The sequence below is a fragment of the Pan troglodytes genome, chromosome 1 (genome assembly GCF_028858775.2).
Source record: "Pan troglodytes isolate AG18354 chromosome 1, NHGRI_mPanTro3-v2.0_pri, whole genome shotgun sequence".
NCBI classification, from domain to species: domain Eukaryota; kingdom Metazoa; phylum Chordata; class Mammalia; order Primates; family Hominidae; genus Pan; species Pan troglodytes.
This window is the reverse complement of record NC_072398.2, coordinates 215,760,904-215,775,865: the sequence shown is the minus strand read 5'-3', so window position 1 is coordinate 215,775,865 and position 14,962 is coordinate 215,760,904. Positions and strand designations below refer to the sequence as shown.

Sequence of the window (14,962 nt, the reverse complement as noted above, 5' to 3'; positions counted from 1 at the left end):
TATTCTTATGTGTGTATGGTTCTTGATGGTGAGTGGGCAGGGAAATGACAAGGTCACCTGGGTGTGGGGACAGTGGTGTCAGAGCCTGGGAGGGAAGGGGACCCGCCCTAGTGGAGGAGGTTGGTGTTTGATGCCCAGATGCTGTCACCAGGCATGAGTCTAGGTGCTTTGTGCCTATTAACTCATTTAAATCCTTGCAACCAGCCCATGCAAGGGGTGATATTTTTATTCTTCTTTTGCAGATAAGAACAGGGAGGCGGCTGGGCGTGGTGGCTCACACCTGTAATCCCAGCACTTTGGGCAGCCGAGGCGGGTGGATCACCTGAGGTCAGGAGTTCGAGAACAGCCTGGCCAACATGGTGGAACCTCGTCTCTACCAAAAATACAAAAATTAGCCGGGCATGGTGGCACACGCCTGTAATCCCAGCTACTCGGGAGGCTGAGGCAGGAGAATTGCTTGAACCCGGGAGGCGGAGGTTGCAGTGAGCCAAGATTGCGCCACCGCACTCCAGCCTGGGTGACAAAGAGAGATTCTGCCTCAAAAAACAAAACAAAACAAAACAAAACAAAAAAACAGGCCTGGAAAGTCTCCCAGAGACACACAGGCAAGCGGGGCGGCAAGAGGCAGGGCCCAGGCTGTCGAGGTCATGGCTCGCAAACCTGCCAGGTGAGCAGAGAGGAGGGGCTGCCTCTCCACAAGGCCACACAGTGGCCGGCAGTGGCATTAAGGCCCTGGGAGTTATGGCTTGTGCACCCCAGAGACCCCCAAGCACCCCTGCCATGGAGACACCCAAAGTCTTTCACAGGCTGGAAAACCCCAGGGGTGATGGGGCGGACACCAGCGGCTGTCTGTGTGTGGCTTTAGACAGATCAGGCCCCCACTGGGTCTCAGTCTCCCCATCTATTCCATGCGAGGGTGGGCGAGGGTCTGGGGTCTTCCCAGGCAGGGTGTGGGAGCCGGAGTTTGGATTAGGCAGGGCATCGCTGCCCTCAGGTGGCCAGGGATGGTACTACAGCAACCGGGATGCCTGGGGAAGGCAGTGTCCTCCCCACATGCTACCCAGGGCCTGAGACGCCACTGTACGCCACCACCAACTTGAGACTTTCAGTTCCACACTGCCTTTCAAAACCCCTTCCCCAAGAGAGGAACATCCGCATCCCTGACATCCTGCTGGAAAGGGCTTCGGGAAGAAGGGACAGGGACGCTGAAAGAGTGCATGGTGGCTCACACCTGTAATCCCAGCACGTTGGGAGGCCGAGGTAGAAGGATCACTTGAAGCCAGGAATTCAAGACCAGTCTGGGCAACATAGTGAGACCCGATCTCTACAAAATATAATAACAAATCATACTGAAAAGGAAGCTCCTGATGGTGATGGCAGTGGGCCTCGAGTCCTTGGACCATGAGAGACCAGGGCCAGCTGTGTCATGCCAGGGCCCTCCACCAAGGGTCTCAGCCTGTCAGGAGCCCCCAGCCTAGGTCTGCACAAGACCCCCACTCCCAGCCCTGGCAGAGAAAGCAGGTTGAGGAGGGAAGGGACCGAGAGAGAGGACTCCTTAAAACCCTCCCAGGGCTGGGCACAGTGTCTCATGCCTGTAATTCCAGCAATTTGGGAGGCCGAGGCAGGAGGATCACTTGAGTCCAGTAGTTCAAGACTAGCCTGGGCAACATAGCAAGACCTCGTCTCTAGAAAAAAATTTAGCTGGGCAGCTACTCAGGAAGCTCAGGAGGAGGATCACTTAAGCCCAGAAGTTCAAGGCTGCAGTGATCTATGATTGTGCCACTGCACTCCAGCCTGAGTGACAGAGCAAGACCCTGTCGCTTAAAAGAAACAAAACAAACAAACAAACAAACAAAAACAACTCCCAGGTTCCCTCCTCTCATTAAGCCTCCCTGCACTGAGTCCCAGCTCCAAATCCCCATGGAACCCCCCAGCCCCTCTCTCTGAACTGTTAACCCCTCACTGAACGCCAACCCCTCATTGGGCCCCACAACCCTCTCTAACCCCCAGTGCTTCCATCTGGTTTGGAGGCGAAGCCCTGCCAGCCCCTCAGCTGGCCCCTTAGTGGGCCTCACCCAAGATGTAACAGCTGCCGCCCGAGAGTCCTGTCCCAGTGGCCAGAAAATCCCAGCCCTGTCAGTGACACCTGCCTCTTTTCTCAAGCTCTTATCCCGCCCCACCCCCACCTTGGCATTGCTCCTCCTGAGGCCCCAGAGCACCACCTGACCACCACCCCTTTCCACGTGCCTCTGCCAAGTCGCCCCTGGTTATTTTTCCAGCACAGTCTGGCCCTAAGTGGCTCAAGGACTTCGAGGTCCTGGGTCCTGGGAGACCCACTCCACCTCCTGAAAAATCCCAGGGTTCAGCAGTGGGGCAGGGGTGGATTCTGGCATTCTCTCACCCTCAAGGCCTCAGATTCATTTGGACATGGACTCTGTACAGAAGGAATCCTTTCCCTGCCTGCCCCCATCAGGCTCCCACCAGAACCAGTCTCTTCTCATGCAGAACTCCATGCCCTTGGCCCATCTCTCCAAGGGAGACTATCTCCAAGGAACACTCCCCATGTCCAGCAGGGAGCTCCCCATGGCTGAACGGGTCTTATTATCTCTATACCCAATCCTATCATGGGGCCTGCACACAGTAGTTGCTCCGTGAATGTGGGAGGAATGAATGAGTGAATGAATGAGTGAGTGAATGAATGTTTTCTGTGTATGTTATGTTTCTGTGTATGACATATGGTATGTCAGTGACTCACAGCCTGGGCAAACAAAACAGTCACTTCTTTAAATATGCAAGTTAGGTCAGGCGGGGTGGCTCATGCCTATAATCTCAGCACTTTGGGAGGCCGAGGTGGATGGATCACTTGAGGTCAGGAGTTCGAGACCAGCCTGGCCAACATGGTGAAACCCTGTCTCTACTAAAAATACAAAAATTAGCCGGGCATGGTGGCTCGTGCCTGTATCCCCAGCTACTCAGGAGGCTGAGGCACAAGAATCACTTAAACTCAGGAAGCAGAGATTGCAGTGAGCCGAGATTGTGCCATTGTATTCCAGCCTGGACGACAGAGTAAGAGTATGCCTCAATGAATAAATAAATATGCAAGTTAATCCAACTTCAAGCCCTGACCCCTCCCATCGCAGAAATCCACCCTCCCAGGGCTTCTGTCAGCCGATATCCATAGGCCCCCTCTGAGGTACTTCTTCAGTCTCGGTGATCAAGGCCAGAAAATCAGGTCAGCCAACCCAGCGTCACCACCATAACTTAGGCAGTTTGAGCCACTGGGATCATGGTGTCGCCTGACTGGCTGCTCCCTGCACCAGGCCTGGAGTCAGGAGGGGCTGGTGCCAGCCATGCACGTGCCCAGAGGCAGCTCCTACGCCTGTCCACCTTTTCCAGCAAGAACAAGTTTCTCCTGGCTGCCCTGGGACAAAGCTAAAGGCACCTCCAGGGCCTGGAGAGGGTGCTCAGGGGGAGCCATAGACCATTCCCCAAACTCTCTCTGTCTCAGCCCTTGGGTCATCTAGAACCTCACGGAAGGAGGGGCCACAGGGCCTGGAGCCCATGACACCTTTAGAGGCCCACAAAATGTTTTGATTTTTTTTAAATCAGTAAGAAAAAAATGAAAAGGATCCAAACTGGATTATATTCAGTGTTACCACCATACAATAAAACATAATTTTTATTATTTTTTTTAAGGAAACATAATTTTTCATTTTTTTATGTTTTATCTTTTGGGTCTCTCTATGTCACCCAGGCTAGAATGCAGTAGCATGATCATAGCTTACTGCAGCCTCAAATTCCTGGCCTCAAGCAGTCCTCCCACCTCAGCCTCTAGAGTATGTGGGAGTACAGGCATGTGCCACCACACCCAGGTAATTTTTTAAATTCTTTTAGAGTCAGGGGTCTCGCCATGTTGCCCAGGCTGGTCTTGAACTCTTGGCCTCAAGGGATCCTCTCACCTCAGCCTCCTGAGTAGCTGGGATTACAGGCACGAGCCACCATGCCCAGCCAGTTTTTAATATTTTTTTAATGGAGAAAGGGGCCCATGAAGGCAAAAGTACTCGGTGACCAAGTCCAGTCTCAAGCTTTCTCATAAGAACCAGAAAACAACAATAATAATAGTAATAGCAAACATTTATACCGTCCTTACCATATGCCAGGCACTTCTTCCAACAGCCCTAGGAGGGAGGTACCATTTTCTTTCTTTTCCTTTTTATTTTTTTGAGACAGAGTCTTGCTCAGTCACCCAGGCTGGAGTGCAATGGCATGACCTCGGCTCACTGCAACCTCCGCCTCCCGGGTTCAGGCAATTCTCTTGCCTCAGCCTCCCGAGTAGCTGGGATTATAGGCACCCACCATCATGCCCGGCTAATTTTTGTATTTTTGTACAGACAGGGTTTCACCATGTTGGCCAGGCTGGTCTTGAACTCCCGACCTCAGGTGATCTGCCCGCCTCAGCCTCCCAAAGTGCTGGGATTACAGGCATGAGCCACCGTGCCTGGCCAAAGGTACCGTTTTCACTCTCACTTTATAAACGAGGAAGCACAGAGAGGTTGCGTCACAAGCATAAGGCCATAGAGCAATGAAGCAACAGTGGTGGGTTTAGTTCAACCCTAAGCAAAGCACTCAACATCCTGTCTTCAGCATCTGAAGCAGATTAAGGGCGACCTCGGTTTTCTCCAGGGACAATTGTTTGGTGCTGCCTTGCATAAAAGGTCCCTCCCTGTAGATGTCTCAAAACAAGCAAGTTTCCCTATAGCTGAGCAGCCAGCAACCTCCCTCCAAAGAGGTCAGTTTCTCTGTGAACCTTCAAAAAGCTGACAATAACTCTCTTCACCTGGGACCTCATCATCAATCCATTTGGCTATTTCTGTGTTTGTGTACATGTTTGAATGCATGGCCCATGGCTCTGCTTGGCTCTACACATAACCGAATGCTTTATATGTATTATATTATTGGTGTGTGCATATTTGTGGACGTGGAGGAGCGTGTGTGTGCGCATATGTGTGTGTGCATGTGTGTGCATATGTGTGCGTATGTGTGTGCATGTGTTTGTGTGCGTGTGTGCATATGTGCGTGTGTGTGTGCATGTGTGTGCGTATGTGTGTGCATGTGTTTGTGTGCGTGTGTGCATGTGTGTGCGTGTGTGTGCGTGTGTGTGCATGTGTGTGTGCGTGTGTGTATGTGCATGTGTGTGCGCGTGTGTGTATGTGCATGTGTGTGCATCGCCTGTCCACGTATACTTGTGAATCCATGGGCATGTATACACAGCTGAGATGCGTGCTAAGAAGTTGCTGTATCTCTGAGTATAAATTGATGAGCTCCTACAAGGAGACGCCCAGTTAATTCATTTTCCCAAGTTGATCAAGGGACATGAGAGAAACTGAGGCTCAAAGAGGTTGCTCAGGGTCTGGGTCATCCATTCTGTCACTGAGATGGAAACCAGGTGTCTTGTCTCCCCGCTTCAGACCCTGCTAATTTCCAAGACCTATCACCTAGCTCAAGCCATATCCCTGCTTATGTTCCCAGTTTCCAGGCTAGAATGACCCTTTGCAAGGCTTGGCAACCAAAAGCCCTGGGTCTGAAGCAGACTGGCCAGTAGCCACTGATAAACCTGTATCATGCACGACCAACCTCCAAAATGAAACAGAAAATTCCCCACAGGCTGAAGTCCCCAGACACCCCAGGACTGAGGCCTTGATGTCACCACAGCTGAACAGAGCCCCCAGTGCACATTCCCACTTTTATCTTTCTTAAAAAATCAAACCTATTGATTTTTATACTACCAAGGTAACTATGTTTGTTTTAAAAAAGAATTTAAGCTGCATAAAAATGTGTAGTTAGAGGCGAGGCATGGTGGCTTACACCTGTAATCCTAGCACTTTGGGAGGCCTATGTGAGTGGATCACTTGAGGTCAGGAGTTCGAGACCGGCCTGGCCAACGTGGTGAAACCCCGTCTCTACAAAAGGAACAAAAATTAGCCAGTGGCACTGGTCCCAGCTACTCAGGAGACTAAGGTAGGAGAATTGCTTGAACCTGGGAGGCAGAGGTTGCAGTGAGCCAAGATTGCACCACTGCACTCCAGCCTGGGCGACAGAGCGAGACTCCAACTCCATCTCAAAAAAAAAGATAAATAAATAAATAAATAAACCAGCCTGGCCAACATGGTGAAATCTGGTCTCCACTAAAAATACAAAAATTAGCCAGGCATGGTGGTGGGCATCTATAATCCCAGCTACTCGGGAGGCTGAGGAAGCAGAATTGCTTGAACCCAGGGGTGGAGGTCGCAGTGAACTGAGATTGCGCCACTGCACTCCAGCCTGGGCCACAGAGCAAGACTCTCAAAAAAAAAAAAGTGTAAGTTAGAATCCTCCTTCACCCCCAGATCACCGCTATGAATGGCGGGGTGCGTAGTGCTCTGAACTTTTCTATCAGGAAGGAATTCCTAAGGTGGCCAGTAGGCCCAGCTCAGAAAATGACCTTCAAGGGGAGCTCAGTATGAGTAGAGGGGAAAAGGAAGACAGAGTCTAACCAACCAGGCTGAGGCCAGGCCTTGGGGCGAATGGATCAAACCACATGTTCCAAGGGATGGCCAACCCCGAATGCCGGAGGCTCTGGTAGAACTTCTGTTACTCAGTGCTTTGGGCCCTCAGATCTGCCACTGACCTTGACATTCAAGTTACAAAATTGTAGAACTGAAAGGAGCCTGAAAGTCCATCTGGTCCTTTTGCCCATTTTAGAGATGGGGAAACTGAGGACCTACAACTAAGCTGACTCCAGGAAGGAATCTGGCCAACTAAGCACCTTCCAGAGCCTGCTGCATTCCTGCCTCCAACCACAGCCCTGGAGGCAGGTGCAGGAGTGCATCAAGCCCAGGCAATTAGAAAGATGAGACAGAGAGAGAGCCAGGAAGCGATCTAATAGCACTAGAAAGGCAGAGAAGGAGCAGCGTGTCTCCACAGCTTGAAGCCCCAGGCTGGTGTTAGAAGCTTTGGCTTCAAAGTCTGGCTCTGCTGCTGCCCAGCTGTGTGACCCTAGATGGTCACTTACCCGCTGAGTCTCAGCTTCCTCACTTTTATTTTATTTTTTTAGAGACAAGGTCTTGTTTTGTCACCCGCGCTGGAATGCAGTGTGGCACGATCACGGCTCACTGCAGCCTCGAACTCCTGGGCTCAAGCGATCCTCCTACCTTGGCCTCACGAGTAGCTGGGACTACAGGCATGCGCCACTGCGCCTGGTCCTTTCTCATCTCATCTCAGAGCAGATAACAGCGTCTATTTCATGTTGTTGGAAGAATTAAGTGAGATAATGTAAGAAGAATTGAGCGCGATGCCTGACACACAGTAGGTGCCCAATAAATAACTAAAAAGAATAAGGTAACGGCCTGTAATCACACCTGTAATCCTAGCACTTTGGGAGGCTGAGGTAGGCAGATTGCCTAAGCTCAGGAGTTCAAGACCACCCTAGGCAACATGGTGAAACCCTGTCTCTACTAAAATACAAAAAAAAAAAAAAAAAATGGTGGCACACATCTGTAGTCCCAGCTACTTGGGAGGCTGAGACAGGAGAATCGCTTGAACTCGGGAGGCGGAGGTTGTAGTGAGCTGAGACTCCAGCCTGGGTGACAGAGCAAGATCCTGTCTCAAAAAAATAAATAAAATACAAAAGATTAACCTGGCGTGGTGGCAGGCGCCTGTAGTCCCAGCTACACGGGGGGCTAAGGCACGAGAATCGTTTGAGCCCGGGAGGTGGAGGTTGCAGTGAGCTGAGACTGTGCCACTGCATTTCAGCCTGGGCAACAGAGCAAGACTCCATCTCCAAATAAATAAATAAATAGTATAAGGTAGGGAGAGAGAATGAACACACACGTCAAACAGAGTTGGGTGGGGGATGCCAAAAAGCACTGCAACTCAGAATTTTCTGTTTCAGGATATTTGGAAAATCCATACTTCTAAGAAAGCCCTGTCTCCTGCCCAAATTAAACAGTAACCACCCAAGGTCAGGGAAAGGGCCTTATCAGAGCAGGTTTCTCTCCAAGGGGCGGTTTGGCCTTGACCAGGTGCACTCACCTGCTCCTGCCTATAAGTGTGCCCCAGCCCATCCCGACGGTCAGCCAGTCCGAGCACCTAACCATGTTGGGCATCACTGTCCTCGCTGCGCTCTTAGCCTGTGGTAAGCGGTGGGGTGGGGCTGCAGCTAGCAGGCTGTGAGCTCGGGCTGGCCTCCAGGGCAAGGATGGGATGGGGAGTGGGGGGCCTCTGCTCTCCAGGTAAGACACTTTGGGGTCCCCTGTGGGTTCAGATGCTACCAACCAGCTGTGTGTCAGACAAGCCACAGCCTGCCTGCCAACTCTGTTTCCACATCTGCAAAACAGGGAAGATGATCTGACGTGTCCCCAGTTAGAAATGAGGTGTGGAAAGCACCACGCAAGGGGGAGGGACACAAGATGCCTCATCCTGGGTTCACCCCAGGGACCATCGGGGTCTGCCTTTCCCAGCATTCTCTCTCCCTGGAGGATTCTCCATTCCATCATTTTGGTGGCGTTTTCCCAGATTAGGAGCCCAGGGACTTAGCTTAAATGCCACTTCTTCTCTGCAGGACCTGGAAAAGTCATTTCACCTCTCTAAATCTCACTAACTTTTTTGGCAAAGGAGAGCACTTAATGAAGAGTCCTTCCAGCTAACAACAACAACAGTAATAATAGCAGCTCCTGTTTCCTGTGTGTTTACTATGTGCCAGACGCTATGCTAGGCCCCTTACATGTAGGAGCCAATTTAATCCTCAAAACAACCTTAAGAGGTAGGGTCTATTGCCAGGCATGGTGGCTCATGCCTGTAATCCCAGCACTTTGGGAGGCCAAGGTGGGTGGATCACTTGAGATCAGGAGTTCAAGACCAGCCTGGCCAACACGATGAAACCCCATTTCTACTAAAAGTACAAAAATTAGCCAGACGTGGTGGCGGGCACCTATAATCCCAGCTACTCAGGAGGCTGAGGCAGGAGAATCACTTGAACCCAGGAGGAGGAGGTTGCAGTGAGCCGAGATCATGCCATCAAACTCCAGCCTGGGCAACAAGAGTGAAACTCCGTCTCAAAAAAAAGAAAGAAAGAAAGAAAGAAAAAGAGTTAGGGTCTATTAATAGCTCCATTTTACAGATGAGGACATTGAGGTTCAGTGCGACTTAGTATCTTGCCTGACATCACATGGCAGGTTAGTGGAAGAGGCAGAATTTGAGTCCACGTCTGTCTCGCAGAACAGCACGTGTTCTTGACCGCTCCACACAGCTTCCCAGCTATAACAGTGGATTTACTGCTCTCTCTCACACACACACACCATGATGCAGGGGACTAAAAACAGACAGAAGAACACAGGTGTACCAGGCACTCACACACATGCCAGCCAGTTTTGTTTTGTTTTGTTTTGTTTTTTGAGATGGAGTTTTGCTCTTATCACCCAGGATGGAGTGCAATGGCACGATCTCGGCTCACTGCAACCTCCATCTCCCAGGCTCAAGCAATTCTCCTGCCTCAGCCTCCTGAGTGGCTGGGATTACAGGCATGCACCACCACGCCTGGCAAATTTCTGTATTTTTAGTAGAGACAGGGTTTCGCCATGTTGGCCAGGCTGGTCTCAAACCTCTGATCTCAAGCGATCCACCCGCCTTGGCCACCCAAAGTGCTGGGATTACAGGTGTGAGCCACCGTGCCCGGCCAAACGCTTTCTTTTTTATGTGTTGTCTAATTCAGTTCTCAGGACAAACTCACCGCATTAGTGTGATTCTTCACATTTCACAGAAAGGGAAAACAAGGCCTAGACACCTGGGTGGCTTACCCCCGTGACACAGTAAAATATCAACCCCGTGTCTGCCCAGCCCCAAATCTGTGCTTCTTCCACCTGCCCACCCTCCCACCCCTGTCCCCGTGGGCTACCAGCCCTACTCACCGGTTCTTCTGGCCTCCTGTCTCCCCAGCCTCCAGCTGTGGGGTGCCCAGCTTCCCGCCCAACCTATCCGCCCGTGTGGTGGGAGGAGAGGATGCCCGGCCCCACAGCTGGCCCTGGCAGGTAAGCCTGTGTAGGGCTGGGAGGTACAGATAGAGAGGGTGGCGGGGTGAGGGTCCCAGGGACCTGCAGGCTGACACACAGCCCTCCCCACCCTCCTGCAGATCTCCCTCCAGTACCTCAAGAACGACACGTGGAGGCATACGTGCGGCGGGACTTTGATTGCTAGCAACTTCGTCCTCACCGCCGCCCACTGCATCAGGTATGCGGGGATGATACCCTGAGACCTGGCCATCGTCCAGGGGCGGGAGCCTGATACTCTGCTTTTTCTGAGCAGCTTCTCCGCACTCCAGGCACTGGGCTACGTAAGCTACTCACACCCAGTAACTCAGTTGTGGCTTTAGTCAGTCAAGTATTCATTGTGCATCTATTATGTGCCAGCAACCAGCAGTGAAGACAAAGTCTGTGCTCTCGGGAAGCTTATATTTTTGTGGAAGACAGAACGGCAGACAATTAAACAAATATATAACATCTCAGGTGATTTAGAATAATAATAATAAGGTATTGGCCAGGAGCAGTGGCTCATGCCTGTAATCATAGCATTCTGGGAGGCCGACGCAGGCGGATCACCTGAGGTCAGGAGTTCGAGACCACCCTGGCCAACATAGTGAAACCCCGTCTTTACTGAAAATACAAAAATTAGCCAGGCGTGGTGGTGGGCATCTGTAATCCCAGCTATTCAGGAGGCTGAGGTAGGAGAATCGCTTGAACCCGGGAGGCAGAAGTTGCAGTGAGCCGAGATGGCGCCACTGCACTCTAGCCTGGGCAACAGAGTGAGACTCCGTCTCAAAAAAATAAAAAATAAAAATAAGGTCAGAAGAGGACAAACAGAATGAGGGGTTCAGTTTTAAAAGGGATGGCCAGGGGAAGTGCTGAAAGGGGGATATTTGGCAAATATTTGGGACATTTCGGAGAGCTAAAAGGGGGTTATTTGGGCAAAGGCCTGAAGGAAGTGAGGGAGGAAATCATGGATCTAGGAGAAGGGTGTTCCAGGTGGAGGGAACACCCATGCAAAGCCTTGGAGAAGAGACCTGTCAGTATGGTTGAGAAATAACGGGGAAGCCGGTGTGGCAGGGGCAGCGTGTGCTGAGGAGAGTGGGAGGTGAGCTAGAGAGGAAATAAGTGCAGGTCAGTGTCAGGACCTTGGCTTTGACCCTGAGTAAGATGGAGCTATTGGAAGGGTTTCTGAGCAAAGGAGAGTTGTGGGCTGACATATTTTTATATATTCCATAAAATATTTTGAATATATTTTATAAAAAATATATATTGCAACATATTTCATTTTATATATTTCATATACACTTTTTTTTTTTTGGTAGAGACAGAGTCTCATTTAGTGGCACCGTCATGGTTCACTGTAGCCTTGACCTCCTGAGCTCAAGCAATCCTCCCACCTTAGCCTCCCGAGTAGCTGGGTCTATAAGCACACGCCACCACGCATTCCCAGCTAATTTTTCTTCTTGTTTTTTGTTTGTTTGTTTTTTAACTTAGAAGCCCAAACCTCACCATAAGTTTTCTATTTTTTGTAGAGATGGGGATTTGCCATGTGGCCCAGGCTGGTCTCAAACTCCTGGCCTCAAGCAATCCCCCCGTCTCGGCTTCCCAACGTGCTGGGATTACAGGCGTGAGCCAACACACCTGGCCGGAGATATTTTTAAACCCACACTGCTGGGTTCAGAATAGACAGGAGTAGGCCAGCGTACAAGTGAGAGATAGTTAGATGGATGCCGCAACTGTGCAGGCAAGAGCGGTGGAAGCTTGGATGAGTTTATGCTCACAGCCGCCCTGGGAGTAAGTTCCAGCATTGCCTCCCCCTTACAGATGAGGGAACTGAGGCACGAGGCTACACAGCCAGGAGCAGCAAAGTCACAACATGAACCCAAGTCCCTTGACCCCAAGTCCCAGGCCCTTCCCCTCACCCTGGGAAAGGACAATGGGGACACTCTCTTCCCCCAAAATGAGTCCCACTAAAGCCCCGAGCTCCTTCTCTATCCCACTGGCTGGCAGGACCAGGGGGCCACCCTGACCTGGTCCCCTTCCTCTGCCCAGCAACACCCGGACCTACCGTGTGGCCGTGGGAAAGAACAACCTGGAGGTGGAAGACGAAGAAGGATCCCTATTTGTGGGTGTGGACACCATCCATGTCCATAAGAGATGGAACGCCCTCCTGTTGCGGTGAGTGACAGACTGCCCATCCCGCAGCCACTGGGGGCAGTGTGGAAGGAGGGGTCCCCAAGACGGAGCCGCAGAGCCTGTCGCATCCCATACCTGACACCCCATCCTCACCCTGGAAAGCCAGCGAATGACTGTCTTACACAAAATGGCAAAATGCTAAGTGGAGACAAATACCCCCTCATATCCCCCTCATTGGCCAAGACTCCCAGGAAAGTCCACAAGGAAGGCCCCCCACAGTGTCTCTCCAGAGGCTGGGCCAGCGCTCACCTTTATTGAGTTCCTACTGTATGCCCACATTGCAATAGACACTTTATATGCCATCTGTTATGTAATCCTCACAACAGCCCTGGACAAAGAACCAAGGCTCAGAGAGGTTAAGAACTGTGTCCCAGGCCACACAGCCCACTTCGTGGCAGAACTAGGAATCAAACCAGGTCTGACTGGGCCGGCCAGCTTTTATTCTTGTAACATGAAAATATTAAAACTGGCATCTGCAAGTGCCGTCTTTTGGCATTAGAGTTCTCAACTTGCTATAGCCTCTGTTTCAATGGACACACAGCCAGCAGTGGTTTGGAACACTTCCACCCTCGCCTCCCTCTGTTAACCCTTTCCCGAGGTGATGACATGTGAGAAGAAGCTACGTCAACAGTGCGGGTGATCATGTTAGATGGTGAATCGTTTGTCCTGATATCCCCAAAGGCCAAGAAGAAGCTGGCAGTCAGGATGTTTGTGAAGGACCCCTGAGCACCCTGGGCCTGACTCCCAACTCACAGCCCGAGCCCCTTAGCCTGGGCTTGTGGGGCCAGGGCCCTCCTGCCCACTCACCCTCTCCACTTTGGATTCCAGCAATGACATTGCCCTCATCAAGCTTGCAGAGCATGTGGAGCTGAGTGACACCATCCAGGTGGCCTGCCTGCCAGAGAAGGACTCCCTGCTCCCCAAGGACTACCCCTGCTATGTCACCGGCTGGGGCCGCCTCTGGAGTGAGTTTTGTCCCTGGCAAATCCCGAGAGCCTTCCTGAAGGAAGCAGCATGCCACCCACATTTGCCCACCACTTTGCCTTTTTGCCTTCACATTTTCACGTCTTTGTAAACTTTGTAACAATAACAGCTAATATTTACTAAGCACATACCATGTGACAGACAGTCTAGCAAGGGTCTCTGAGAGATGTGGTAACGTTTAGACGAATTAGAATTTGTCAAGTGATCAGAACAGCACTTGGCACATAGTAAGTGTCGCATAAATAAACTAAAATAAACCATTAGGGGTAGGGGATGACATCTGTGGTGTACCGTATGCCCAAATAGGTCCCAGCTGAATTAAAAGTTAAATGCAAATCATGAAACTATGGGAGACTTAGAAGAAAATGCAGATCACTATTTAGAAAATCCTGGGGGAGAAGTCAGGTGTGGCGGCTCACACCTGTAATCCCGACATTTTAGGAAGCTGAGGAGGAAAGATCACTTGAGGCCAGGAGTTCAAGACCAGCCTGGGCAACATAGTGAGACCCTGCCTCTAAAAAAAAATTTTTTTTAAATAGCAGTGTATGGTGGTGTGTACCTGTAGTCCCAAACTACTCAGGAGGCTGAGGCGAGAGGATCATTTGAGCCCAGGGGTTTGAGGCTGCAGTGAGCTATGATCTTGCCACTGCTGTCCAGCCTGAGCAACAGAGTGAGACCTTGTATGTATCAAAAAAAAAAAAAAAAAAAGGAAAGAGAAATAGAAAATCTTGGGGGTGAGAAAGGCTTTTTAATGGGTGACAGCAAAGACAGAGACCCACAGGAAATTATTGACAATTAAATCCCCAGAATCCAACTTAAAGACAACTCAACTCAACGCCGTAGCTTCCTTCTGCCGGCAGCCTGCTCCCGACCCTCTGGGACCTTGGCTTGCCTCTTGATGAAGGGCAGGTGTGTGGTCCGCACACTGTCTCAGCCGGCGCTCCCCTGGGTCCTGTCCCAGGCATCTGCTCCCTGAAGGCCTGGGGAGGGGCTGGACTGGGCTTCCTGGCTGCCTCCCTGGTCACTGCTCACTCTCTCCCCAGCCAACGGCCCCATTGCTGATGAGCTGCAGCAGGGCCTGCAGCCCGTGGTGGATCACGCCACGTGCTCCAGGATTGACTGGTGGGGCTTCAGGGTGAAGAAAACCATGGTGTGCGCTGGGGGCGATGGCGTCATCTCAGCCTGCAATGTGAGTGGCTAGGTTCTGCACCTTGTCCCTACTCCAAGTGGCCAAGTGGACGTGGGCAAAGGGGGGTGCGATGGACCAAACCCTTCTCCTGGGAGGAGACTGAGCGAGCCCTGGCTGGGCCCAGCAGGCTCAGGGTAAGCCCATCACCCCCCATCACTGTGGTGAGAGCATGAGCATTGAGCATGAGTATCTGAGTTCAAGCCCCAGTCCCACCATTTATGAGCTACGTAAACTTGGGAAGGCCGTTGAACCTCTGACCTCAGTTTTTCCATCTGTAAAATGGAGTTACAGTAACCACTTCACAGGGTTAGGACTAAATGAGTTTAACGGACAGAGAAGAGGCTTCACTGAAGTCTCTACACATGTTCCTCCATGCCATTTGCTCCACCAGTCCAGGGAGACCAGAACCATAAAACATCTAAGACAATCAGGGAATGTCCTGTTTTCAAACACACAACCCTCTCCCCATTCTCACCCTCCTTCCTCACCTTCCCAGGCCTCTAGCACAGCTGCCAGCATCCTCACTGCTCTGAGT

At 51.3% G+C, this 14,962-nt stretch overlaps 1 protein-coding gene across 1 annotated transcript in view; it reads left to right on the top strand.

The window, feature by feature from the left end:
• The first annotated feature begins 7,893 nt into the window (after nt 1-7,893).
• CTRC (chymotrypsin C) overlaps nt 7,894-14,962 on the top strand; it is an 11,061-nt gene continuing 3,992 nt past the window's right edge. Inside the window, exons 1-6 of the mRNA XM_054662877.1 lie at nt 7,894-8,173; nt 9,973-10,064; nt 10,166-10,263; nt 12,111-12,236; nt 13,083-13,219; nt 14,282-14,427. Coding sequence (XP_054518852.1) covers nt 8,134-8,173; nt 9,973-10,064; nt 10,166-10,263; nt 12,111-12,236; nt 13,083-13,219; nt 14,282-14,427 — 639 coding nt within the window. The 5' untranslated portion in view covers nt 7,894-8,133. The remainder of the gene's footprint in view (nt 8,174-9,972; nt 10,065-10,165; nt 10,264-12,110; nt 12,237-13,082; nt 13,220-14,281; nt 14,428-14,962) is intronic.